The sequence below is a fragment of the Neovison vison genome, chromosome 6, assembly GCF_020171115.1.
Source record: "Neovison vison isolate M4711 chromosome 6, ASM_NN_V1, whole genome shotgun sequence".
Classification (NCBI taxonomy): Eukaryota; Metazoa; Chordata; class Mammalia; order Carnivora; family Mustelidae; genus Neogale; species Neogale vison.
In genome coordinates, this window is record NC_058096.1 from 143,676,453 (window position 1) to 143,704,003 (window position 27,551).

The 27,551-nt window shown below is 44.1% G+C and overlaps 1 protein-coding gene across 1 annotated transcript in view; it reads left to right on the plus strand.

Moving 5' to 3' along the window:
* Positions 1 to 356: 356 nt before the first annotated feature.
* Positions 357 to 27,551, plus strand: part of KAT2B (lysine acetyltransferase 2B) — a 102,786-nt gene continuing 75,591 nt past the window's right edge. The window contains exon 1 of the mRNA XM_044252535.1: positions 357 to 659. Coding sequence (XP_044108470.1) covers positions 357 to 659 — 303 coding nt within the window. The remainder of the gene's footprint in view (positions 660 to 27,551) is intronic.

Below are 27,551 nucleotides of genomic sequence, written 5' to 3' on the forward strand. Positions count from 1 at the left end.
GCAGCCCCCAGGAATATGTCCGCGGCCGGGGCGCGGAGTAGAGCCCCGGGGAGGAGAACCGGGGGAGGGCGTGTGCAGTGGCGGCGGCGGCAGCGGAGCCGCTAGTCCCCTCCCTCCTGGGGGAGCAGCTGCCGCCGCCGCCACCATCAGCGCGCGGGCCGCGGCCGGAGCGAGCCCGGCGAGCGGCGCGCGCGGGGGAGGGCGGGGGCGGGGAGGGGGGTGGGCGAAGGGGGCGGGAGGGCGTGGGGGGGGAGGGTCTCGCTCTCCCGGCGACCAGAGCCCGAGAGGGAGACCCTGGCGGCGGCGGCGGCGGCGGCGCCTGACACTCGGCGCCTCCTGCCGTGCTCCGGGGCGGCATGTCCGAGGCTGGCGGGGCCGGGCCGGGCGGCGGCGGGGCAGGGGCCGGGACAGGGGCCGGGCTCGGGCCGCTGCTCCCGCAGCCCCCAGTGCCGCCGCCCGCGCCGCCGCAGGGCTCCCCGTGCGCCGCCGCCGCCGGGGGCTCGGGCGCCTGCGGACCGGCGACGGCAGTGGCGGCGGCGGGCACGGCCGAAGGACCAGGAGGCGGCGGCTCGGCCCGGATCGCGGTGAAGAAGGCGCAACTGCGCTCGGCTCCGCGGGCCAAGAAACTGGAGAAACTCGGAGTGTACTCCGCCTGCAAGGTACTCGCTCGCCGCTCCCCGGCCGCCCAGGGGGGCTAGGGCCCTGCCTGCGGGACCCCCGCCCCCTCCCCCTCCAGCCCCCGTCTCCGCCTCCCTCCTCCCGCCTGGGGCCGCTGCACCGCGGAAGTGCTGCTGTCGCCCGCGCCCAATTAGCTGCTTCTCGGACCAGAGTCCTGTTGGGTTGGACGGAGGGGATCGCGGAGATCGGGAGCCTTTCATTCTTACCCCTCTGCGTCTGCGCTCCTAGGCTGCCCTGGGGCTTTGTTGCTCTGTAGGAGCTCGCCAGAGGCACCTTTCAGAGAGTGGAGCAGCGCTGAGTGGAGAGCGCCCCAGGGCCAAGGAAACCTCTTTTGGGGTATCTGAGCGCCCCCTCTTTCCCCGTCCTCTCCGCGTGTCCCATTGGGAGGAGCTGAGTGGAAAGAGTGAGAGTGAAATAGGCTTCAGGACTCCCAGCGCTTTGGGAGCTTGAAGGGGCGGAACGCGCGGGGAGGGAACGTGGGCACAGCCCGAGGCCGAGGGTCCAGGAGCTCCCGGCTCCCTGGGCTGAGGGCGGAGGCGCTGCTGCGCGCGGTGACAGCCCGGTCATTATTGTATTATTACTTGTTTAGTTAAAACGCTGTCCCAGCTGCTCGAGGTGTAAACAGGATTTGGCAAGGTGACAGCCCAGCGCGGCGGGCCCTACTGCTCAGTTTGAGGACACGCGTTTCTTGCCATCCCCTTTGCGTCCCCGCTCTCGGCCCCCCGTAGTTCCTCAGCTGCAGATCCAGATGTGGGCGCCGTGCTCCCAGGGTGAGAGGATTGCCCGAGGCCGCGGGGCAAGCTGGCCCTGCGCTGTCAGCAGCGGCTTTGTTTTGACAGGGTGACAGCTGAGGGGGGCGGGGACTTGGCCTTGTCAGCTCCTGCGGCCTGTGGCTGAGGCGGGGAAGAGACACTCACACACCTCCCATGTATATCTCCGGCCTGCTGCAAACAGGGTCAAGTTCCCAGATTCCAGATTCCCACAACTAAGCTCCAGGGGCCACTTCTGAATTTTAATGTAAAGATTATTAATTCTGCTGGAACCTCTCTTCCAAGCGAAGCTGTTTTTAGTATTTACTGGAGCCTCTCAACCTCGGGAGAAGTCTGTGCTTACCCTTTTCCCCACACCATTCACATCCTCACCTATATGTTGAATGCCTACCGTGTACTTAACGCTATATGGGTTTAATAAATATCTGTTGGACAAATGTAGGATCTAGCTCTAGTGATTTTCAAACTTTAAGGTGCATAGGAATCACCTGGGGGAACTGTTAAAATTCTAATTCTGAATCTATAGACCTGGGTAAGGGGTCGGCCAGATTCTGCATTTCTAATGAGCTCTCAGCAGATGTGATGCTGGTCCAGTAACCACAGTTCAAGGAGCAAGTCCCTAATTCAGACCCGGGCAGTATATTATAATCCCTTTCGAATTCGGTCTAGAAAGCACACTGCCCTCCTCTGAGAGCAATACATGGTTGGTATTTATGGAGGACTGCGAAAAAGATAGAGGGGAGTATACTTCTAAGAAGGGTGACGGGCCAAGAGGTGGTTATAAAAAGACATTAAGACTAATGGCAAGACCTGGAGTGCAGTGGGCAGAAGGGAGAACTGTGCCCAGAAATGAAAATAAGCTCAGTTCCTTTGTGGACCTGACGTTCCGCACTCGGAATGGGCTCACATAGGAACTGTCAGTTCAGCTTTTCTGTCCTGGCTTTTTATTGGGTTCCCATGATGAACACTTTCTTTCCCAGCTGCCTGCTATTGCCTTAATACCTGAAAACTTCCCTGAAGTTTTGGTTCCCCAAACCATGAGCCTGTGTTATGTGCTCTGCATTGTTATTTTTGATCCTTTTGGATTTTCAGGAGTGAAATATTAGGCCCTTTTCTAACATTTGTGACTTGAGGGGTCCTGTTCACATTAACAACCATACTTTTAGGAAGGGAAAACTTCTCATCCAAGGCCTCTTTTTCTGGTCCTGGTAGACTCTGGAAGTGTCTGTTTTCATTTGCTCATTCATTCACTAAATATTTAGAGTCATCTCAACTAGGTGCCAGGCATTGTGCTGGATGCTGGGACTATGACCCCCAGAATGTGTCTTTCTGGAACTACTGAGTGTATGTGTATGTGTGCGTGCATGTGGGCATATGTGGGTTTGGGGCCCGGGGAGGTGGGCAGTGAACCATTTACAACGATCGGGGAAAAAAACCTGCTTTCTCAAGGTGCTGTTAGAACTCAGAGGAGAGCAGTTCTTGGGCTGGAGCATGGGTGGGGTAGGAATGGCTTCCTGGAGGAAGTGTCAGCGGGTGCTAAGGACTCTTGGCAGCACGGGGTGGGGTGACGCGAAGCTTCTTGAAGTGGAGAAACTGAAAGCACTTGTGAAAGCTTGGAGCTGGGCCAGAAGGAGCTAACACCGCCTTGGCAGAGGCCACCAGGTTGGGGGACAATGTGTGTGGCCAAGAAGGCATTGTGGAATCCAGGAATTTTAACCTGGAGAGTGACATTCTCTCTGATTTGCCTTTCCCCCCACCCCTTCTTTTTCTTTATTAAACTGCTTTGTTGGGTGTGAGTGGTTCTTTCTCAGCTTGTCTCTATCCTTCACCTGAGAAAGCCCCAAAAGGACAGATTCCTCTGCCTTTTGTCACTGATGGGCCCCTTGGCAAATTGGGGGGAGTAGAGAGGTGAGAGAATGAGGAGGGACCTGGAAAGAGATGAGTAGTTTATTGGGGGCTATTAAAAGAAAAACAGGTCCCAGACCTGATAAAAGATCTGGCCTTTAAACTTCACAAATGAAACAGAAGGAGGAGGGAGCTAGTTCACAGCTCTGGTGGTATGCCACACCCTGGAGAGGAAAAAAAAAAAAAAAAAGAAAGAAAGAAACAAACAAACTTGTTTTGCAGGATCCAGGGTAGAGTTCTTTGAACTATGTTCTGGCAAAGGTTGCTTCAGAGATTCCCTTTGGTTCTGTGTGACCCAGTCAGAGTAATCATTAAAAATGTAGATCTAACTATGTTATACCTCTGCTTGGGACCCTTCATTTCCCTTTGCTGTGGTCCACAGTGCCCTGTATTGCCTGACCACTATTATGTCTGGCTCCTTTTCAGTCTTCGTGAGCATGATTCCCTTCTACCTCAGGGCCTTTGCACATATTATTTACTGGGATTAAAAGCTCTTCTTGACTCACTTTCAAATTAATTCCCAACTCTTCCTGCGCATGTAACATTCCTTGCATTTCCTTTACCTGACTGGCCAGCCCTCCCATTGTAAATTGTTTGGAACCCCCTTGTGCTTATTTTTCCTTCCTAGTGCTTTTATCACAATTTTTAAGTGTGTGATTATTTGGTATGTGTTTGTCTCTGAAAGGATTCTAAGTGTTGTGGTTCTTGACTGGGCAAATGAACTAGAGAAGAGGAAACTGAGGAAATGATTAGTTCTTAAGGAGAGTAGTAGTGAAATTTTAGCCTGACTGCTTCTTGACAATTGGGTAGAGGGAATTCTTTAACATTATACATTTCTAGGTATTTCACAGGGGTCCACCGGACTGGGTTTTTAGTGTTAGAGAAAAAACTCAAGTAAATGTATGGGTAGGCCAAATCTCAGTCTCCTTGAATTTAAGTATAATTCATCTACTAAAAAACCCCACTGACTCTTCCTAATGAAATAGGCCATTTGTACCTGAAAGGAAGTACTAGGGTATAGTAACCAAGAGCATGTGCTTCTGTGTTTAGATTTCAGGATGTCCAGCAGTGTCACCTTGGACAGTAACTTTGCCTCAGCCTCCATTTCCTTGTGTGTAAAGTAGGAATAATACTACTGTCTCATTGCATAACAGGGAGGATTTAAACTGGGCTAATATGTATGAGGCATCCAGCTTTGTGTCTGGCCCATGGTAAGCCCCTACGGCAGCCCAGAGTGGGGAATACACTGCTAATGTAGAAGTCAGGAAGGAACGTAGGATTTAGAGAACCTCAGATCTCAGCTCTGCCACTGTGTGAGGCTGGGCCAAGTCATTCAGTTTTTCCCTGAGCCTTGATGACTTCCTCTATAAAATGGAGACTGTAACTTCAACCTTAAAGTTAAAAGAGAAAGGGTCCTCCAAAGTTCCTGGAACCTAAAAGTGTTGGATTGATGCTGGGTAAGTGGAATTGCTGCATTGTCTGTCAGTCAGTGGCCACAGAGCATTGATGGAGAACCTAGTTGCTTTGATTCTGGACTGATTGCCATACTTGGAGTGTGACACGGGCTATAAAATTAGGCTTCACTTAAAAAAAAATGGTTTATAATCTAAATGTAACACTGATTGTAGAATATGTAGAGGACAGAGGCAGAGAAAAATTACCTGCCTACCAGCTAGGAGCTGGTGAATGGGGCACTAGAGCAAGCCTTAAAACCGGGGAGAGCCCACAACACCCTTGTATTTGTCAGTCACTCCTCCAGAGAGCAAATTTCTTTTTCAACTGTCAAAATCTTGAGCAGTGGATCTTACCCAGAAGCTATTTTTACCCCCAACTCCCCAGGGGATATTTGGTGATGTCCGGGGGCATTTTTGGTCATTGTCAACGTGGGTGAGGGAGTGTTACTGGCAACTAGTGAATAGAGGCCCAGGATGTTACTAAGTATCCCACTCTGCACAGGCCAGACTGCGCAACAGTTATCTGGCCGCAAGTGACAGTAGTGCTAGAGTTGAGAAAACCTGTTTTAGAGGAAAACTGTATTGACCCATAATACCGTGAATACATTTGCAGCATAGGAAAAAGTAATGCTTTTAAGGTTAATTTGCATAACACTTGAAACCTGAAAAATGTCACCTTGTGAATCATGGGGCATATTTCTAAACAGCTTTACTGTGGTATAATTTATAGATCATAAAAGTCACCAGCTGTAAGTGTGCAGTCATGCTTTTGAGTTAAGGTTCATAGTTATGTGTCCATCACTACAGTTTAGTCTTACAACTCTTCTGTCTCCCTAAAAACTTTCCTCTGTCCTGGGCACCTCTTTAAGATGATACTTTGTATCAGTTCACAGCTTGCAAGCAGAAACCAAATTAAAAATATCTTTTTGGAGACTTGTAAGTATGATTACAGTAAAGCACAAAACAGGGAGGGGTGTAGATACAATATTTTTTTGGGTTTTTTGTTTTGTTTTGGTTTTGGTTTTTAGATGCAGTGTTTTTAAAAGAGTGGTCTTCAGCCACAAAAATCTATAGCATACAGCAATTTCACGTGTGGTGTCTTCTGGAAGAGCTGTGGTATCGTGGAGCCAGGCACACATAGGAAAAATATTTGGCAGGAGCAATACAAACAGCCGGAGAGAAAGATTACCAAATTTAATTGTTTCCTCATAAACTTTCAGGGAAGATGGAAATTCAAGCCTGCAAAGCCTTCAGATTGCGATTTGCAGCTTTATGTAACTGAGAAAGTAGTTTACAGGGCAAAAGAGAACAAAAATCTGCTGAGGAGTGTTTTGTTTTCGGAAGCATGTGCTTGCTAATAGCGTTTGGTGATGCAGTGCTGGTGTGTTGTTTTTGATTTTGATTTTTTGGGGGTGGATTATTTTGTCTTTTTTTTTTTTTTTTTTTTACACTGAGCAGATCTAAACCTGATTACCTGTCCACATAGGCAGGATTTAATTCTATTTCTGTCAGGTAAATCCCCAGGTCTAACCTATCATAAGGGAGTATTGAGGGTAAAATACCCAGTTTCATGTGAGGTAACTTGGAACGATCAGAACATCTGCTTCTCAGATAAAAGATTTGGATACTCTGTGCAGTGCCAATAAAACTCGGATTTCCAAGGCTCAGTGCCTTCTGATTTAGTTCGCTCCCCGCTCCAGCAGAGGAAGGTTGTTATTTAGGAATGCTTGTCAACCGTTTCTTACTCTTAATGGTTTCCTACTCCTAATCTGATTCAAACTCAAAGCACCTGTGGCAGCACTGGAGGCAGGCTGACTGGCCAGCTACTTGAGCATACTGGCAGAATCCTCCTCCTTCTCCCTCTGTGCTAGGTGCCTTCGGGCAGTCACGAAACAGTGTCCGGCAAGTGAGGTCGGAGTCGCGGCCCGCCTCATCCACTTACTGTGAGGATGGAGTAGGTTAGCGTATGGGAGAGTTCTAGGAATACAGGTAGCCCACCTACGTCAGTTTTAGTTCGCTTTTGGAAACTTTTCACGGGTATCAGCTGTTTTGTTGATAGTGTTTTGCCACAGTGTTATGTGCCTTGTGTCATTTGATTTTTCTACCTGGGGCAAGAGGAAGGTAAGGAAGGTCATTTTACTAGCAGGGAACCAAGACCCAAAGAGGTTAAGCAGCTTCCTCAAGGGCAGTGGTTGCTCAGGGAATAGCTGGGCCATGTAGTCGATTTTCTTTCCAGTGCACGATTATTGCATCCCCATTCTAAACTTGCACATGGGGTGAAGGGGATGGTCTTCTCCGTGGTTTACAAAGAGGATTTCGGTTCGGGCGTTCCATGGTTGTCATTTGACTTTTATTGTTAGTCCTATTGCGAGGTATGTTCAAAGGCTTTTCTAGTTCATTGAAACTGTGCAGGCCATAAAGCAGACAAAATAAGCGTTTTTTATTACTGGCCTAGGGCAGACAGATGCATGCCCTTGATTGTTTTAAAGCTGACAATCAAGAATGGTCACTGTGCTGGCCCATTAGAATTCCTCATTGAAGGAAGATGAAAGTGGTGGCTACCCAGGCTGTGGAAGGTGCTAGATGTGCCAGAGAGGTAGGGAATTGGCTTTCTTGGACTTCTAGAAGTCCCAAAACAGCTCCGTGGGAGACTGTACACAAAGCACTGTTATAGCGCAATTTGAAGGAAAGTCATTTTTTTCCTTCATTTTGTTATGCAGACAGTAACGTGCTCATATCGTAAGCATATAGCCTGGTGAATGTTCACATAGGCACGTGGCCATGCAGCTGCCACTCAGAGAAAGCTGTCCGAGCATTTCCAGCACCTCTCAGGCCCCCTTGTGTCTCCTCTCACCTCTGGTAACCCTTATTCTTTATTATTAGAGATCACTTTTGCTTTTCTGAAAATTGACGTAAATGGAATCATGTGGTCTGACTTCTTTTGTATCTGGCTTTTGCCACTCACTTGGTGTCTGTGAGCTGCATCCGTGTTACTGCATAGAATAATTTGTAAAGACACATGTTCTTAATGTAAAAACGAGTTTAAAAATCACCAGCCATTTTCAGGAATGAAGTCTTGGGATGTGGACAACTTCCTAAAATGAACTTTAATTAAATCTTTGAAGGAGAAGATGGGAATTCGATATTTCAGAATTTAGCATATGTGCAAGTTCTTGGAATACAGGGAAGAACCCATGAGGGCAGGAATGGGGACAAGAAGCCAAGGATGGCTATAGATTAGCACTGGGACGGAGGAGGGGCAGAAGGCTAGGGAGGTGGGTGCTGGGGGCCTGTGATGTCACAGCTGGTGGAATGCCCAGTCTGAAAAGTTCCTTTGCCTCTGGAATCTGTATTGGTGAGTCCTTACTCGTAAATATACGTGTGGAGCCCTGCTGTCCCACAAGCCTTGGTTCTGGAAGATGTCTAGAATTATCTGTCGTATCCTGCAAGCCATGCAGAACCATACGTGTTGGGAGCTGTGGCAGAGTTTCTAGAGGGTTGGCTACAGCCCAGCACCTAACACTCTGGTAGGCATTGACATCTCTGTGTTGTGTTGTGTTGTTGGCCTTTGGGATGGAGATGCAAGAAAGAGAGCATTTTCCTTCACCCTCCTTCCCCTCACATCCCAGTACCTGGACGTGTGAAGCCATCTCTTTTCAGGAGTGGCAGTGAGGAACACAGATTTACTCTTTTACTCAAAACATAATTTTGGCATAACAGCTCTTCTTTGAAAACTCCTGTGAAATATGTAAACTTACTGTTTAATGGAATCATATGGACTGTCCACTTATGAAGTAATCTGTTCTGTAGTTGATGTATTTAACACAACAGGATTTTTGTCTTTTTAATTTGTGTGCGCATGTACGTGGGCATGTTACATTTTACTTCTTGCCATTTATTCTACATTTATTACCATGGGCTGCTGTAAATTTCTGCTTAGGTAGCTCTTGTCTAAATTCCTTATGACAACTCACCTTTCATTACAATTGAAATAGAATTGAATCTTTCTATATTTTTAAAGATTTATTTTTTTAGAGCGAGTGAGTGCACACACAAGGGGGAGGGGTGAAGGAAGAGGGAGAGGAAGAGGGAGAGAGAGAGGGTGCCTGGGCAGCTCAGTGGGTTAAAGCCTCTGCCTTCAGCTCAGGTCATGATCCCAGGGTCCTGGAATCGAGCCCCACATTGGGCTCTCTGCTCAGCAGGGAGCCTGCTTCCTCCTCTCTCTCTCTCTGCCTGCCTCTCTGCCTACTTGTGATCTCTGCCTGTCAAATAAATAAATAAAATCTTTAAAAAAAATTTAAAAAAAAAAGAGGGAGAGAGAGAATCTCAAGCAGACTCTGCTGAGAGGGGAGCTCGATGTGGACCCTGAGATCATGACATGGGCCAAAACCAAGAGTCAGGTGCTTAACTGACTAAGCCACTCAGATGCCCCTTGAATCTGTATAATATTGAATTGCTCTCATCTCTGACACTCAGTTATATATGCGGATACCCCCTGCAGTGCACACTCTTCTTCTCCACATATTGGTGTGGCTTATTGTCAAGCCTCGTTCTGGTCTGCTCTCAAATACCAACTTTTCAGAGAAGCTTTCCTGACTACCCCCTCTCAGAAAAAGCAGCTCCCCATCACTCTTTAAGTTTACCTGATTTGTTTTCCTTTACTGCGTTTTTCAACACTTGGAAATCATATATATATATATATATATATATATATATATACACACACACACACACACATACATACACACACACACACGATATCATATTGTTTCCTTTGGGACAGTAGGGACTTTGGTTTACTTCCTTTCCCAGGTCTGCTGACTTTGCTTTGCACATAGTAGGACTCAATACATATTTGTTGAATAAATGGATAATTTCATATTCACAATGAATTTCCTATTCACAGGCTTTGTGAGATTGGAAGAGAGGAAATTGTATTGTAGAAACAAAGTAACTGAGGTTCAGAGAGGTTTAGTAATGTGCCCAAAGCCACGTGGTCCCAGGAGCAGGGCAACCCCCCACACCCTGTCTGGAGCTGGAACAGCATCTTCTGACTCTACCTACAGAGCTAAGTGCAGTTCCCTTTGAGCTTACAACAGACCTGGTGACCTTCAGCGCTTGTTTGATGGCCTGGATTTCTACAAGATGGAGCAAGGGGAGTCATCACACCTACTTTGATCCTTCTCTTGAGTGAATGATATGAGCTTCTCTGACCACCATTTCTTCTTCTGCAAATTGGAAGTAAATTCTCGCATGGGAGTTGTGTTGTGAGACGAGCAGAGTTAAAACATAGGAAGTGAGGGGTGCCTGGGTAGTTGAGTTGGTTAAATGTCTGCTTTCCGCTCAGTCATGATCCTGTCTGTTGTCCCAATCAGGATTGAGCCCACATTGGGCTCCCTGCTCAGTGGGGAGTCTGCTTCTCCCTCTTCCCCTGCTCCTTCCCTGCTTGTGCTCACGCTCTCTCTCACTCCTCACTCTCTCAAGTAAATAAGCAAAATCTTTTTCTTTTTTTTAAAAAAGATTAAATTTTAAAAAAGATTTTATTTATTTATTTGACAGAGTGAGGCACAGCGAGAAAGGGAACACAGGCAGGGGGAATGGATGAGGGAGAAGCTGGCTTCCTGCTGAGCAGAGAGCTGGATGGTGGGCTCGATCCCAGGACCCTGGGAACATGACCCGAGCCAAAGGCAGATGCTTAATAACTGAGCAAGCCAGGTGCCCCTAAATAAACAAATCTTAAAAAGACCAAATCCCAAAAACCCATGAAGTAAGAAAAAAGCCGTACCATATATTCTAAAAGCCTATATGGTGTTAGTGAACTAGAAAAAAAATCATCTACAAAGACATGTTTGCTAACTGCTATTTATATTTTTTGTTGGTTTCCTGCTCACTTAAACTAAAGGTTATCATGGGCTTTCTTTAATATGTTCTTCTCTTTGTATCCAGATGCCCAGACAGAGGGCTTATTATTTTTTTAATCAGGAGATGAATGCATGTATTTCGCAAAAAAGTGTGAATAATGTCTGTAATGATCCATTTGGAATGATATGCCACTTGACCTTAGAGGAGGCTTTGAGTAATCTCTTCAGTGACCTCGGGGCAGGACACGTGGGGTTGCTTCCATTAGTTCTCCATCCTCCTAGAAAGCCCCCATCATTGCATGCTGTCAGCCTGTGCAGCCTTCCACGAGGCTTCTGTGGTATGCCGGAGATTCCAGAAGTACAGGGATGAGACCTGAGTAGTATCATAGTGACTGATGGTGGCAGCTCTAATTTGCATTAGCTCTAACAAGCTGGTGTTGAAACTGGATGGCAGAATGCCAAGGAAGCCAAGGTCAGCATTACTTTGAAATAGCAAAGTGAGTCATGTAACCCAGGATTTGCACATACCCGCAGGACTACCTGACTCACCCCACCTCCACGGGAGCACATCCATGAGTATTTGTTAGGTGCCTGTGCCCAGGCTCTGCCCTGGTGGGTGGTGAGTGACAAAAGGAAGTGAAAGCCACAAGGATCCCCTCATCTTCCCCTCATCTTCCTGGGGAGACAGGTCTAGAGGGAAAGAAAAATTCAAGCGAATGATCAAACATGAAGTCAACACAGAGAAAACCCCTTATAAGTTGGGGCAGGTAGAGGTGTAGGAGAGAGGCTCAGCCGAAGTGGAGCAAATGGTGTAAAACAGCAGAGAAGCAGAAGTGAAGGGAGCAAGACATCAGAGTGGTTTGGAGCGTGGACCCAGGGAACTGACTGCCTGGGTTTGAATACTGATGTGCTGCTTCCTCGCTGTGTGAGCACGGGGAGATGCCTTACCCTTTACAAGCCTCAGATTTCGTAGCTGTAAAATGGAGAGCGTGATATTGTCAACTTCACCCATTCATTCAACAAACTGTTATATCATGTATCATGTGCCAGGCATTGATTTAGATGCTGGGGATACAGTGACAGATGGGTTTTTACTCTTGCATAGCTTGCTTCTGGTAGCAGAAGCAGACAGTAAACAAGAAAATAACAGAAAGTGGTAAGTGCCACATGCCACACAGAGAATGAAAACAGAGAAGTAAATGAGAGTGCCTGGGGAGTTCTTCCAATACATGCCCAGGAAGGTCTCTCTGTGGATGGGACCTGGTCTGGGGCCTGAATGATAACAAAAAGCCAGTCACTGGGTGTGTGTGTGTGTGTGTGTGTGTGTGTGTGTGTGTGTGCAGAGGGTGCCAGGTGGGGAATGCAAAGACTTGGGGGTAGAAAGGCTTAGCATACTCAAGGGTGGCCAGGTGTCCCTTGTGGCTAGATGGGGGCAAGGGGAGGAGTGCAGGAGATGAAGGGAGAGGTAAATGGGGCCAGATGGCTGAGTATGTATAATTTTCACATGGTGAAATGATTTGATTTCTAGTTCTGTTCGTTTTCACCAAATGCATATCAAGACCCAGAGCATTTTAATCACCGTAGAAAGTTTCCTTTTGCCCCTTGCTGTTCAAATGCCTCTCAATTACAAGTAACCACTAATCTGCTTTGTGTCACGATATATGAGTTTCGATACTCTAGAATTTCATGTAAATGATGCCACACACTATGCACTGTTCTTCCATTCAGTGTGGTCTGAGATTCATCCATGCCGCATGCCTTAGTGTGGTTAATTTCCTTTTATTGCTGAGGTACTGCACTGTAAGGATGTACTGGTTTGTTTGTCTCTTCACCTGCTGTTGGGCATCTGGGCTGTTTCAGATGGATTTGGAAAAGATTTGGGTCTTAAAGCATCCCCTTTGGCTGCTTTGAGGAGAGTCAAGTGTGCAAGAGAAGGAGATCCAATTGAAGTTACGGCCATGTAGACGGCGGCAGGGTAGACAGCGGATGGTGGCTTGCACAAGGGTGATGGTAGTGGAGGGGGAAAATAGCAGAAGCGACAGAACTGGATTTGTTGTGGGGGGTGGTGTAAGCAAAAGACAGAAAGGAGCCAAAGGTCTAGATTTTAGTTTGAGCAATGGAAAGGATAGTAGCTCCATTTACAAAGTTGGTCAGGACCTCCAGCGCAGCTGTTATAGAAGTGGGCAAGCATCAAGAGTCCTTTTTCCAGATGTGTTAAATTAGGTGTGTCTTTTAGTAGTCAAGTGTTGTTTTGATAATAAAATGAGGTAATCCACTTAGCTAGTTTGGTGTGGTATCTGGAATAGTCCAAGTGCTCGAAAAATGGTAGCTGCCGTTGCCGTTAAAAGCAGAGCTAAATGGTAACTACTGATCTTAATAAAGAGACCAGCCAAATCGAAGAAAAAGGAAAAACAAGTACACAGGGATTGTGGGGGGTGGGGGCAGGAAGGAGCCTCTGTCTGGGTAAAGAAGAAACCAGCTGATAGAAAGTCTTGAATTTCAGGTAGAAAATTTTGGACTCAATTCATTTGATAGTAGCGAGTCTTTGCACTTTAAGAAGGAGGAGCCCCGAGATATTTCAGAGTGCCAGCGAGAAGTTCTAGGTTTTGGTTTTGGCTCTCTGCTTCTTTGCCAGCTGGGGTAACTCAGGCAAGCCACACCCCTTCTGTAAGCATTGAATTACTTGTCCTGTGGGGTTGTTGTGGGGGAGGGAATAAGATGGTGTTGGCTATAATTGCCTTGGGAAGTATTAGGCAGGAATGCTGGACGTTGTTAGATGGCATTTTGGTTCGTGCATTTTAGATGGAGCGAGAGTGGGGATGTATTCAAAGTGAGAAGGAAGCTGTTTTTTCTGACCCGCTGTCCAAGGCCTGACCCAGGGCCCTGCCAGTGAGAATGGAGAAGATGTCAATCTGGGAGAGACTTGGAAAGAAGAGTCAGATGGCCTTGGGTGAGGGCAGTGAATGCAGATGTACTGAGCCTTAGGGACTGGGAGAAAGGGGGATGGCACCGAAGGGGATAGGCTAATTGAAAAGGGGTGTTGGGATTGAGGGTTAGCCTGATATTGACTTCCTGGGCAGAGATGACGGGTGTGGAAAGTTGGGGACAAAGCCTGGAAGTTTTGGTTTGCAGGTTGGGCTGGTTGTGTGGGGTTGCCAAGCCTCAGCCCGAATGATGCTGGGTATACCATGAGAGTGTGAGCTGTCCAGAGAAGCAGCATATGTGGCGCAGTTTGTTTTGCTCATCCCGCTGACCTGGTGCCAGAACAACAGGCTTAGAGTGAAAAATTCTGTCCGTCAGCAGGTTGTCCGGCCTGCTCCATGTCAGCCAAGCAGTTTGACAAGTCTTTCCACTGGTGAGGACTGAGCTATCTGTGCTGGCAAGAAGAGACTCAGGGATTGCCTGGATTTAGGGTTCTGGGATACCAGTTTCTTGGCCTTGGTGTCATTCAGGGCCTCTTGAGGCCCTTCCAGGGGAGAGGCGTGCTGGGGTTGGTCCTAGAGGCGTGACTCACTTGTGGTGCAGGGTCTGGCCCATCCCTAGGCCATTTAATAATGCTGGAGTCTTTTAGCAGCTCTTTAGATAATGCCTAAAGGTTGGGCCTTTCATTCATTCAGACCTGATAATTTAGCATAAAGAGGGCAGTTTGTGATTCAGCTCCAGCCCAGGCCTAGGATTCCTTCCGGACAGTGAGGTCAGGAAGGTTTTCTGTTGATAGGATGTTGGAGTCGTCTTGGAGAGCTTGGAAGATGAGCGTTTAAATAGAGTGTTAATACCTGGGTCATTTCCTCATGGCATAGTTTCTATTCCCCTTCTGTATCCTTGACCACTTTGCAGTATTTGCTTTGTGTTCTCGTGACTTCCCAGACCAAAATGGCACTGTTCATTAAGGTCTTCAGAGACGTTTCTGCCTGAATTAGCACGCTGGTTATCTTTTCTCCCCTTCCACTTCTGTTTTTACTTTCAAATCCGGGCAAATATATCTCCTGAGGAGAGTCTCCACACCCACTCCCACCTTCTCCTTTTCTCTTACACCAAGAGTACCCAGATTTTGGGGGGCCCCTGTCTGGCTCGGTGGAGCATGCCACTCTTGATCTTGTGGTGAGTTCGAGCCCCACATTGGGGCTATATATAGAGATTACTTAAAAAAAAAATCTTAAAAAAAAAAGTACCCAGTTTTTTAAAATCCCAGTTTCAAGTCCTAGCTTTATGGTGTCTGCTGGATTTCCAGGTACAACTGTGTGAACTGGAAGGATTTTCACGGTGGAGAAAGAATTTCTGTCCCAGAAAGGATTAGCTAGCCATTTACATTTAAACCGAATATGGAAACTGAAGCTTATCTTGGGAAAAGAGTAAGGTGTCAGCACTTCCATCAGACCACTTTCTTCTTTCAGGTCTTTGCTACTCCACGTGTGATCCTCACCTGGGAACTTTTTAAGAAAAGCAGGATCTTGGGCTGCACCTCAGACTTAACTGAATCTGAATCTGCATTTAAAGATTTCCTGGGTGATTCAGGAGCAGATTAAAGTTTGAGAAGCCCAGCTCCAGATCCCAAGAGCATTATCCAAATTGCTTCGAAAGCAGTTGGCTTCCAAATTTATTGGGATCACAACTGCTTTCTGGACTTCAGGTGGTGTTGTTTTAAAATAGGATTAAAAGATATATATAGGGCGCCTGGGTGGCTCAGTGGGTTAAGCCGCTGCCTTCGGCTCAGGTCATGATCTCAGGGTCCTGGGATCGAGTCCCGTGATCTCAGGGTCCTGGGATCGAGTCCCGCATTGGGCTCTCTGCTCTGCAGGGAGCCTGCTTCCCTTCCTCTCTCTCTGCCTGTCTCTCTGCCTACTTGTGATCTCTCTCTGTCAAATAAATAAATAAAATCTTAAAAAAAAAAAATATATATATATATATATATTTTTTTTTTCCAGAGTAACACGTGCACACCATTTAGAGGAAAATTCAGACAGCTCACTACAGTGGCAAATGAAAATGTTAGCCCTCTCCCCCAGTCTCCTGCATCCTGGCTTTCACTCCCTTTCTTGAATCTGCAGAACGAGTCTGTCTCCTCTCCCTCCCCCGCAGACTGCACCCTACAGTTTATACTACAATCCAAGGAGCGCAACTAGATTCACTGTACAGAAATCCATTTAGAGTCCGGTTAGGCTTGAATTGAAGCTGTGAACGTGCCAGAAAGTTGGATGTCGGCAAGTCTAGAGTGTTGAATGAGAGAGCCCAAAAGAAGCACCAGTGAATACGGCTTCATTATTATCAAGTTTTAATTGTTTCAAAGTCTCCATTCATTTTAAAAACAGGGCAACCTACTTAATGACTTACTCCCATCATTCCTCTTTCGCCAAGACAAATTCTGACAGTGGAACTGTGGCTACCTAGACACTAACTTTTTTTGCCTTTTCACATCAGGGGAGGACAAGGATGGAGACCCCCATTTGCTGGTCTTCCCCCCTCTCTCAATATTAAAGAAGCACATTAAGCTTCTTTAATGTTGAGGAAGCTTACTAAGCCTCTTTAATGTTGAGGAGAAAATATACCTCAATTTTGGGACGCATTTTTGGCAAAATTTTGCAGAAAACCTGTATTTGAAAGGATAATTAGTTATTAGCAGTTCTTGCCTTTTAATTTTTAAAATTTTATACTTTTTAAGACTTATTTATTTTAGTGGGAGGGGAGATCAAGCCCACTCTATGCTGAACTTGGAGCCCATCTCAGGGCTCAGTCCCATGACCTTGATATCACAACCCAGGGCAGAATCAGACACTTAACCATCTGTGCAGCCCATGTGCCCCAGTTCTTGTCTTTTTAAAAAACTTTAGTGAGATATAATTGGATGCCCTAAAAGTCTATGGTTTTAAGTTTACAATTCAGTGACTTTTAGGAAAATTAAGTTTTAGATTTCCATCTCCCGCAAAAGATCCTTATATCCATTTGCAGTCAAACCTGTTTTCACTTCAGCCTCAGACAAACCAATCTACTTTCTGTGTCTATATATTTGCCTTTTCTGGAACTGATATAAATGGAATTATACAGTATGGGCCTGGCTTCTTATACTTAGCATGATGTTTTGAAGCTCCTTCCTATGGAATATATATCACTATCTCATTCTTTTTTAACGGCAGATAATATTCTCCTTTGTGGAGATGCCGTATTTTGTGTATGCATTCACCAGTTGATGGACATTTGAATGCTTTCCGCCTTCGGCTAGCTGGTATGAATCATGTTGAGTGGACATGAGTGTACAAAGGTTTGTATGGGTATAGGTTTCATTTCTCTCAGGCAGCTACTTTGGTATAGGTTTGAGGGCATTATGGTAAATTTATGTTTAACGTTCAAAAACACCTTTTTTTAAGTTGTGGTAAAATACACATCACATAAAATGTACCATCTTAACCATTTTTAAATGAATCATTCATTAGCATTCGGAAACTCATGTTGTTGGGGCACCTGGGTGGCTCAGTCAGATAATCCTCTGACTTTGGCTCAGGTCATGATCTCTGAGTCCCAGGATGATTGGACTCTGCCCTCAGAGGGGGGAGTCTCCCTGTCCTGCTGCCTCCTCCCCACTTGGGCTCTCTCTCACTCTCAAATAAATAAAATCTTCTAAAAAAGAAGAAAGAAGAGACACTCCTATTGCGGTGCCGCTGTCACTAACGACCAGTATCTGTGAACTCATATCATCTTCCCAAACTGGAACTTTATACCCATTAAACAGTAATTCTCATTCCTCCTTGTCCTCAACTCCTGGCAGCCATCATAGTCTACTGACTTTTCTGTGATCTGTCTACGCTAGGCATCCCAAACAGATGGAGCCATACAGTGTTTGTCCTTTTGTGACTGGCTTATTTTACCCAACACACTGCCCTCAGGGTCCATCCGTATTGAACCATGTGTCAGAATTTCTTTTCATTTTTAAGGCTGAATAGTATTCCCTTCTGTTATATACTACAGTTTGTTTATCCATTCTCTGTCAGTGGGCACTTGGGTTACTTCTACGTTTTAGTTATTACAAATAATGGTTTTGTGAACTTGAGTGTGAAGTTAAATATTTAAGTTCCTACTTTCAATTCTTTGGGGTATATATCCAGAAGTGGAACTGCTAGATCATATGGTAATTCTATTTTTAATATTTTGAGGAACTGTCATACTGTTTTTCATAGTGCCTGGCCAATTTTCCTTTCCACCAACAATGCACAAAAGTTCCTGTTTCTCTATTTCTCTACATTCCCACTAGCACTTGTTCTTTTCAGTGTTTTTGTTAATAGCCATCCTGATGAGTATGAGGGAATATCTCATGGTGGTTGTGATTTGCATTTTCTTAAGGATTAGTGATTTTGAGTATCTTTTCATGTACTTATTGACCATTTGTATGTCTTTAGAGAAATGTCTGTTCAAGGGGCACCTGGGTGGCTCAGTGGGTTAGGCCGCTGCCTTCAGCTCAGGTCATGATCTCAGGGTCCTGGGATCGAGTCCTGCATCGGGCTCTCTGCTCAGCAGGGAGCCTGCTTCCTCCTCTCTCTCTCTCTGCCTGCCTCTCTGCCTACTTGTAATCTCTCTCTGCCAAATAATAAATAAAATCTTTAAAAAAAAAAAAAAAAGAAATGTCTGTTCAAGTCTTTTGTCCATTTTTTCTATTAGGTTGTTTATTCTTTTGTTGTTGTTGTTGAGTTGTAGGAGTTCTTTATATAATCTGGATATTAACCTCTTACCAGGTATTTGGGAGGGATTTTTTTGATTTGTTTTTGTTTTTTAACATTTTATTTATTTATTTAGAGAGAGACCACAAGTAGGTAGAGAGTCAGGCAGAGAGGGGAGAAGCAGGCTCCCTGCCGAGCACAGAGCCCATGCAGGATGCAGGGGCTCCATCCCAGGACCTTGGGATCATGACCTGAGCTGAAGGCAGAGACTTAACCCACTGAGCCATCCAGGTTCCCTGGTTTTTTTTTTTTTAATTCTGTGGTTTGCATTTTCACTCTATTGATTGTGTTCTTTGATGCACAGAAGTTTTAAATTTTGATTAAATCCATTTTTTTTCTTTTGTTGCATGTGTTTTTGGTGTCCTATCAAGAAATTATTGCCAAATTCAATATCATGAAGCTTTTCTTCTGTTTTCTTTTAAGAGTTCTATAGTTTAGGTTTTATGTTTAAGTCTAATCCATTCGGAGGTAATTGTTGTATGTAGTGTGAGGCAAGGGTCGAACAGCATCATTCTTTTGTAGGTGAATATCCAGTTTTTCTGGATTGAACCAAACTGTCCTTTCCCCATTGAATGGTTTTGGCAAAAATCATTTGATTTTTTTTTTTTTAAGATTTTTATTTATTTATTTGACAGACAGAAATCACAAGTGGGCAGAGAGGCAGGCAGAGAGAGAGAGAGGAGGAAGCAGGCTCCCTGCTGAGCAGAAAGCCGGATGCTGGGCTCGATCCCAGGACCCTGGGATCATGACCTGAGCCGAAGGCAGAGGCTTTAACCCACTGAGCCACCCAGGCACCCCCCCCTTTTTTTTTTTAAGATTTTATTTATTTGACAGATGGAGAGATAGCCAGAGAGGAAACACAAGCAGGGGGAGTGGGAGTGGGAGAAGCAGGCTTCCTACTGAGCATGGAGCCCGATAGTGGGGCTCGATCCCAGAACCCTGGGATCACAATCTGAGCCAAAGGCAGCTGCTTAATGACTGAGCCTCCAAGATGCCTCAAAAATCATTTGAATTTTATTTGAGGGTTTATTTTTGGATTCTTTATTCTATTCCATCAGTCTGTGTTTAAGAAACCACCAAACTCTTTTCTACAGTGGCTACTATTTTACATCCCCTCCAATATTGTTTGAAGATTCTCGTTTCTCCACATCCTTGTCAACATTTTTTATTGTCTGCTCTTTTGATTACAGTCATCCTTGAGGATATGAAGTTGTATCTCATAATGGTTTTGGTATTGACTTAAACATTCTACTTTGGTCTAACCCAGAGTGGAGAGGTAGTAAAATAGAGTGAGGACGTCCACATACAACCACAGGACCACAGACACCTGCCTGAATATACCCAGTGCTTCTGCAGGATAGACTGAAAAGGTTCAGGCAGATCTTAGAGCCTCAATTTTCTCTTCTGAATAATGGGAATAATTAATACTTTCCTCATACAGAATGAGATAAGAACAAGTGTTCAAGTGCATTTCTTATTGTGGGTGCTTAATAAATGTTGGATTCATAGTTTTACTCCATACATTTCCATTCAGTGTGTTCTTGCTCTGGGACATCCCTGTCACTGATTTCAGTTTTCTAGCAAATAGGGCTTCCCAGTATTTTAAGCATGACTGAATCCTTCTAGTCAGCTTGGCTGTCTTTCTCTTGTTCCTCTGGATGTCACCCAAATATCTGCACACCCATCTCATCGCCACTGAGTGAACTGTAAGCACTCTACTCACTTGTCTGTCTGTCCTCTGAGTCACGATCGCTTGTTTATCCAGTTCAGCTTCCTTCTCATCCTCTGTCCTGGCTTCTGCAGACTACAACAACGGAGGCTGTTGCATTCTTTTGCCATGTAACCCTGGATTCTACTGGGGCAAAACCATTTTTATCCTGGGCCTGTTGAAGCAATCCAGTGGCCTTTTCTTCTTGGTTCTGCTATGTCTGTCTTGGGGGAGACGAAGTCATCTGGGCAGCTTTCCCCTCCTTGTGCCCGGGTTGCTAGCTGCTGTGGTAATTGGCTTAGCAGCACAATCCCTGAAATGTTGTCCTTCAGCTGGTACTTAGTTAAAGCCGCAAGGCCAGTCCCCGTGGGAGTGCCTGTAGATAGCAGCTGTCTTGCCTAATTAAGGAGAGACGGGGAAAGGTGCTTTGAAGGAAAACTCTTATCTGGAAGAACAGTGGCTGGGCCTGCACATCTGGAAAGGAGATATAAAGGCCAAGGCAAAGGGCATGGGGCGGTAGCTTGGAACACATGGCAGAAAGTGCTTTGCTGGCAGTCAAGGATAATGGCATTGAATGTTTCCTAAAGACTTAGTATGTCCTCTTTAGTAAACTGGGCAAGAAGTCCCACACGTATTAAAATTTTTGTGCGCTGAGGTTTCCATGTTTCCCATGGTGCATGTACATGTGTAGGAAATGCTTTGTATATCCTGCCCCACCCAGCCACCTCCCCAAAATCCTGAAACAAGTGAGCCAAGCTCAAGGAATTTCCAGGTATCTCAGAGGGGTATAACTTGAACCACTTAGAACCACTTAGAAAATGTTGGGACTATTCTAGGCATAAGCTGTAAGGGTCTACAGCAAAGACTTGGGTTTTGGAGGTGGGGGGTAGATTCCTTTTAAACTCTAGTGCAGTGATGTCCAATGGAAATATACTATGAGCCACATATATAACTGAACATTTTCTACTAGTCATGTGTATTAGTTTACTAGCACTGCTATAACAAATGATCACCAACAAGGTGGGTTAAAGCAACAGAAAGTTCCCTTGTTCACAGTTTTGGATACCCGTGGTCTGAAATCAAGGTGTCAGCAGGCCACATACCCTTCAGAGGCTCTGGGAAGAATCCTTTTGTGCCTCCTGGCAGTCGTTGGCATTCCTTGGTGTGTAGATGTATCACTCCAAGGAATGAGTCTTTGCCTCTGGCTTCACATGGCCGGTGTATCTATGATCTCCCTCTCCTTTTTTTTTTTTTTTTTTTTCTTATGAAAGCACCACTTACTGGTTTCAGGGCCCTAAGTCCAGGATAATTTAATCTCAACATCCTTAAGTAATCATACCTGCAAAAATCATCTATTTTCCAATAAGATCCCATGTGGGGCTCCAAGTGGACGTGCACTTGGGGGGGTCACTGTTCAACCCACTCCAACACATTGAAAAAGGAGAGAGAAAAATCAACCGTTAAATTTGATTAATTGTAGTATATTCTTTAACTTACTACTCCACAAGATCACTGTAACATGTAATCAACAGAAAATAATTCTTAATGAGGTATTTTAACATTCTTCTTTTGCTTTTGACACTAAGTCTTTGAAATCCAGTATTTACGCTCAGGAGGCATTCCCAACCTGCTACCTTTTGAAGACTGAACCCCCACTTGTGGCTGCCATCCACATCCTGGCCAGCACAGTTGCAGGGCTGTGGGGCTGACAAAACGTTTAGACTTCTCTGTGTTTTTCCTGTGTTTTCTTCCTCTCTCCTTTGCTCTCTCTGTCCTTTTATCTTCCTGTTAGTTTTCAGGGAGTTTTCTATTTATTTGGAAAAAGTCTCATTTGTTCTAACAAAAGACATGAAAGTCTACTTTGTGAAAACTGCTGGGATCCCAGGACTCAGTGGGGGAAGCAAAGTGAGCCAGTTCTGAAAGAAAAAGTCCTTTATTCAGTTACATTTGTGAGTGTTTATTGTTGAATTCATTAAGCACTTCTGTCACAAGTAGCTTAAATAAGTGTGGTTAATATTTGGGATGTAACATTTTTTATTAGTAAGGGCAATACAAGAGTTTATTCTTCCCAAATCTCTCTGCCATGAGATCTGTGACCCATTTTCAGCCCTCCATGAAGGGGCCATTCTTCCCTGTCATGTTAAGACAAGAAGGGGAATAAAGTTTTCTTTCTGGGCTGATTACTCTAAGTCTGTTGCAATAGTGAAGTTAAGATTTATATCTTTAAAAATCTATATTGTCTTCTTCAAGAATTGCAGGCTTGTTACTTTTTGGCTTGAACCTCAGTAAAGGCTTTTATGAGCAACCCCATGGGAAGAAAAGTTTTGGATCCTTGAATTCGTAAATGTGGTTTGTGATAAGGATGTGTGGTTTCTGCCCTTCCTCCCCCACAACTGATTTATACCAAGCCTCTTTTATTGTCGTTGGAATTTTTCTGGAATTATGATTTCCCCTCAGATGAATTAATGTTAAAGAAAATTAGCAAGCAGCCCATGAATATGCACTTTAGAGAAGAATATAAAGTACAATGTGAATATTCCTTTTCCTCCCCCAGTTTTGCCCCCCCCCAATAAGTATGTATCTATCTGGTTTCTCTGTGTATCCAAATAATACATGTTTAAATTGCTTATTCACTAATTAAAAAAAAAAAAGATATTGGATTACGCTTTGAATTATTCTATAGTTTGGTTTTTCAGCTTTTTATTAGAGTACCTATTTTAGTTATAGAGAGGTTCTGTACAAGTTAGTTGTATGGGTAAATAGTCTGTGGTACCCATCTGCGTAGCTTTTTTTTTTTTTTTTTAAATCAGAGAGAGAGAGAGCACAAGCAGGAGGAACAGCAGGCTTCCTGAGGCAGGGACTCAATCTTGGACCTTAGGATCTTGACCTGAGCTGAAGGCAGCTGCTTAACTGGCTGAGCCATCCAGGCGTCCCCCAATCTACATAACTTAGTAAATTCTTTCCTTATTGATCAGATTTTACCTGACATGACATATATATTTCTTTTGTTCTATTAAATGGTATACGAATATCATTGAGCACATGTCAGTATGTCTGTAGGAGAGCTCCCAAGTAGTGTCCTTCAGCCAAAGGGCACGAACGTGGCAGTGTGTCTTCCCACACAGGGTATATGAGGCTGTGTGTTTCCTCACATCTTGGTCAACTTTAGATACCAGTGTCGACGTTTTATTTATTTATTTTTGCCAGTTTAATTAGTCTGAGGAAATATGCCACAGGGCTTTTAATTTTTCATTTCTCCAGTACTAGTTACTTGGACCATTCTGTTGGTTTATTTGCCTTTAGCATTTATTTTTCTGGAATCCTGGATTTGTGAATTTTTTCAATTAGACCGTGCCTTTTTCTTATTGTTTTATAGATGATCTTGATATATTCTGAATATTAATACTTTGTTACATATGTTATAAGTAATGATTATGAACTTACAGATTAATTAAAGGAGAACTGTTAGGTTTACAATATGGTGTCTTCCTATCATGAATACTGCATATATTTCCTTGTTGCAGTGAAGAAACTCATTCAATCTTTAGTAGAAAGTTGTAGTTTTCTGTATATAGATCTTACTCATCTCCTTAAAGATCGGTCCCTAAGTATTTGATGGCTTTCGTTATTAGGGTTTTTTTTCCTATTACAGTTTCTAGGTGGTTATTGCTGAGAAAGAGAAGGAGTTTTGATCCTATTATCCAGCTGATTTATTTATTTCTTTATAAGTTATGATAATCTCTAAAGATTGTATGCCAATTTTTATAGTTTTGTGTACTTCCAGGACAATATATATTTTTTAAAAGACTTTATTTATTTGACATAGATCACAAGTAGGCAGAGAGGCAGGCAGAGAGAGAGGGGGAAGCAGGCTATTGCTGAGCAGAGAGCCCGACGCGGGGCTGGATCCCAGGACCTCAAGACCATGACCTGAGCCAAAGGCAGAGGCCCAACCCACTGAGCCACCCACGTACTGCACCCTCTTCGAGGGCAGTACTGAACAGTGGTTGTATTGAGGGCTTCCTTGTTTTGGTAACTTTAATAGGAATGAGGTGTCTCTCTATTTAGTATAATGTTTATTTTCAAGTTAAGATTATTTTCTTCTATGACAAATTTGCTATTTTTAAAATCAGAAATTGATATTAAATTTTATGAAAATTATGAATTTTATGATATTGAATTTTATGAATTTAAAGCTTTTTTGGCATCAGTTGAAATTATTTTTTCTTAGTTTGTTAATTGATTAATTTGTTTGAAAGGACTATCTTTTCTTGTAATAAATTTTACTTAGTTATTATGTGCCAAAATGCATGATTTTAATCGTGTACTATTGTATTTAATTTACAGATACTTTATGTCAGTTTTTTGTGTGTGTGAGATTGGGCTAGTGACTTTTTTGGTGTTTTTTGCTCTCTTTCCGTTTTTGTGTCAGGGTTATACTGGATTCATAGAATGATGTTGAGTTTTGCATCTTTTTCTAATGTTCTGAAACAATTTACAATAAAAGGAATAGTGTGGTCCCTGGCTGTCCAGTGTGGTAGCCACTAGCCACAGATGACCATTGAGTACCTGAATCATGACTAGTCTGAATTGAAATGTGAGGTCATATATGCCTTGGGGTTTGAAGACTTAGCATAAAAAATATGTAAATTGTTTTATTAATAATGTTTTTATTCTGATTCCATGTTAAAGTGGTAATATTTGGGTGTATTATGTTAAATAATCTTATTATTTACTTTTTTTACTTTTAAAAATGTGACTACTGGAAAATTAAAAATTTTACTTATTTACTTATTTATTTTTAAAGCTCTTATTTATTTATTTGTCAGAGAGAGAGAGAAGAGAGAGAGATGGGTAGAGGGAGAAGGAGCCTGACAGGGGACTCAATCCCAGAATCCTGGGATCATGACCTGTGCCAAAGGCAGACACCCAACTGACCGAGCCACCCAGATGTCCCGAAAATTAACATTATATTTATTTTGGCTAGCTCTTGAAAGTTAATTGGAACTTACCTATAAAACCATCTGATCTTGGGACATTTTTATATCTTTGATGACCTTTTCATTATCTTCTAGGGTTGTCAGAAAACTTTACTACCTATTAAATGAGGTTAGATAATTTCTGTTTTCCTAGGATGTCACTTGTTTCATCTGGTTTTTCATAATTATTGATATAAAGTTCTACAGAATACTTATTTTATTTTATTACTTTTTTAGATTTTATTTATTTATTTGACAGATAGATTGACAGAGATTACAAGTAGTCAGAAAAACAGGCAGAGAGAGAGAGAGAGAGGAGGAAGCAGGCTCCCTGCTGAGCAGAGAGCCCGATGTGGGGCTCCATCCCAGGACCCTGGGATCATGACCTGAGCCGAAGACCGAGGCTTAACCCACTGAGCCACCCAGATGCCCCCAGAGTACTTATTTTAGTTATAAATCTGTAGTTTTTATCTCCTCTCTCACTCTTATTTTTTCTCTGCCTTCATTAGAGTCTCAAGAGTTTGTTTATTTTAATGGTCTTTTCAAAAATCAACAATTTATTTTACTCATTAGGTATATGATATTGTTTGTTGATTTCCCTAAATTTTTTTTTACATTAGTTCCTTTTATCAATTTTTCTTGAGTTTATTTTGTTACTCTTTTTCTAGATTTCTCTAAATAGTCCATCAAGATCACCCAGTAAGCCTTTGAATGACTTCCCACTGCTCTTACCTACAGTGGAAATGGAGCCAGTTTATTCTTTGAGGAGCATAACTTTTTATGTAATTCATAAGCTCCCTAGTCTTTTGTTCAGTAAGAGCTATAGCCTCTTGCCTAATGATTGGTGCCAGTATCCTCAAACTACTTCCATTGGTTGCAACCTCTTCAAGTCCTTGCTTTAAAGTACTAACTGTCATAGTTCATCATGACCTCACCATTCACCTTAACAGAGTTCTCCTTGCACGTTATCATTATCAGAGTCACCATAATCTTTATTACTACTTCCATTAATTCAGCATCTGCCTCCATTAATTGTTTAATGCCCCAACAGTCCTGTGAGATAGGTATTTTAAAATCCACTTTAGGGGGGCGCCTGGGTGGCTCAGTGGGTTAAGCCGCTGCCTTCGGCTCAGGTCATGATCTCAGGGTCCTGGGATTGAGCCTCGCATCAGGCTTTCTGCTCAGCAGGGAGCCTGCTTCCCTCTCTCTCTCTCTGCCTGCCTCTCCATCTACTTGTGATTTCTCTCTGTCAAATAAATACATAAAATCTTAAAAAAAAAAAATCCACTTTAGAGGCTGGGAAGCTTGGAGGGGTTAGTGATTCACCTAGGTTTACATAGTAAGTGTTGCAGCTAAGATTTGAAACTGTATTTCCATAGCTCCCAAGTCCTTTACTCTTGATCATGGCACCGATACGTCTGCTGTCACCTGGAGCTCTTCTACCAACGTCAACCTAAGCTGAAACATTTTGCTGACCCACCTTTTGCCTGCATTCCTTCACCTGTTGCTGCTGTGAGTTGAACGAGGGCAGGATGTTGAGGGGCTTTGGAGAAAGATTTAAGAGTACTTAGCGAGAATGTTTTCTCAGAGTTTCTTGGCAGTCTCTTTTGTGATGGAGAATAGTCTCAAACATCACGTCTTTCCCCTGGCCCATTTTCTATGTCTCCGGCCTCTTTGCTCCTCCACAGGCTGAGAAAGGCAGTATAGCCTGAAAGAATGTTCTAGTTCATAGGTTTTGCTGCTGGAAGATCTTGTCTCTTTTCACACAACGCTTTGGGAAGATTTCCAGGAATCCATTTACTGAGCAGAGCTTCAGGAGGAATTGGTATGCATCACCTATTTGATTCAGTCCCAGAGTCTTATCTCTTCTAGGCCAGTGGTTCTCAACCTTTTGCTTTTAATTTAGGTTTAATTTTTTTTTTAAAGATTTTATTTATTTATTTGACAGAGAGAGATCACAGTAGCCAGAGAGGCAGGCAGAGAGAGAGGAAGGGAAGCAGGCCCCCCGCTGAGCAGAGAGCCCGATTCGGGACTCGATCCCAGGACCCCGAGATCATGACCTGAGCCGAAGGCAGCGGCTTAACCCACTGAGACCATGACTAAAAAAAACAAGGGCCAAGCAGAGATCTATAAATGACAGGCTCAAAAAAAGTGGGGGGATGGGACGCCTGGGTGGCTCAGTTGGTTAAGCGGCTGCCTTCGGCTCAGGTCATGATCCCAGCGTCTTGGATCGAGTCCCACACTGGGCTCCTTGCTCGGCAGGGAGCCTGCTTCTCCCTCTGCCTCTAGCCTGCCACTCTGTCTGCCTGTGCTTGCGCTCTGTATCTCTCTCTCTCTCTCTCTAACAAATAAATAAAAAATCTTTAAAAAAAAGGGAGGGATAATTCTGCGATATATTTGTTTATAGTGATAATTTTAGAATTTTAAACTAGACATGTTCTTTTATCCCCTTCATAAAAATCCTAGAAAATTCTGACACAGAGAAGGTGT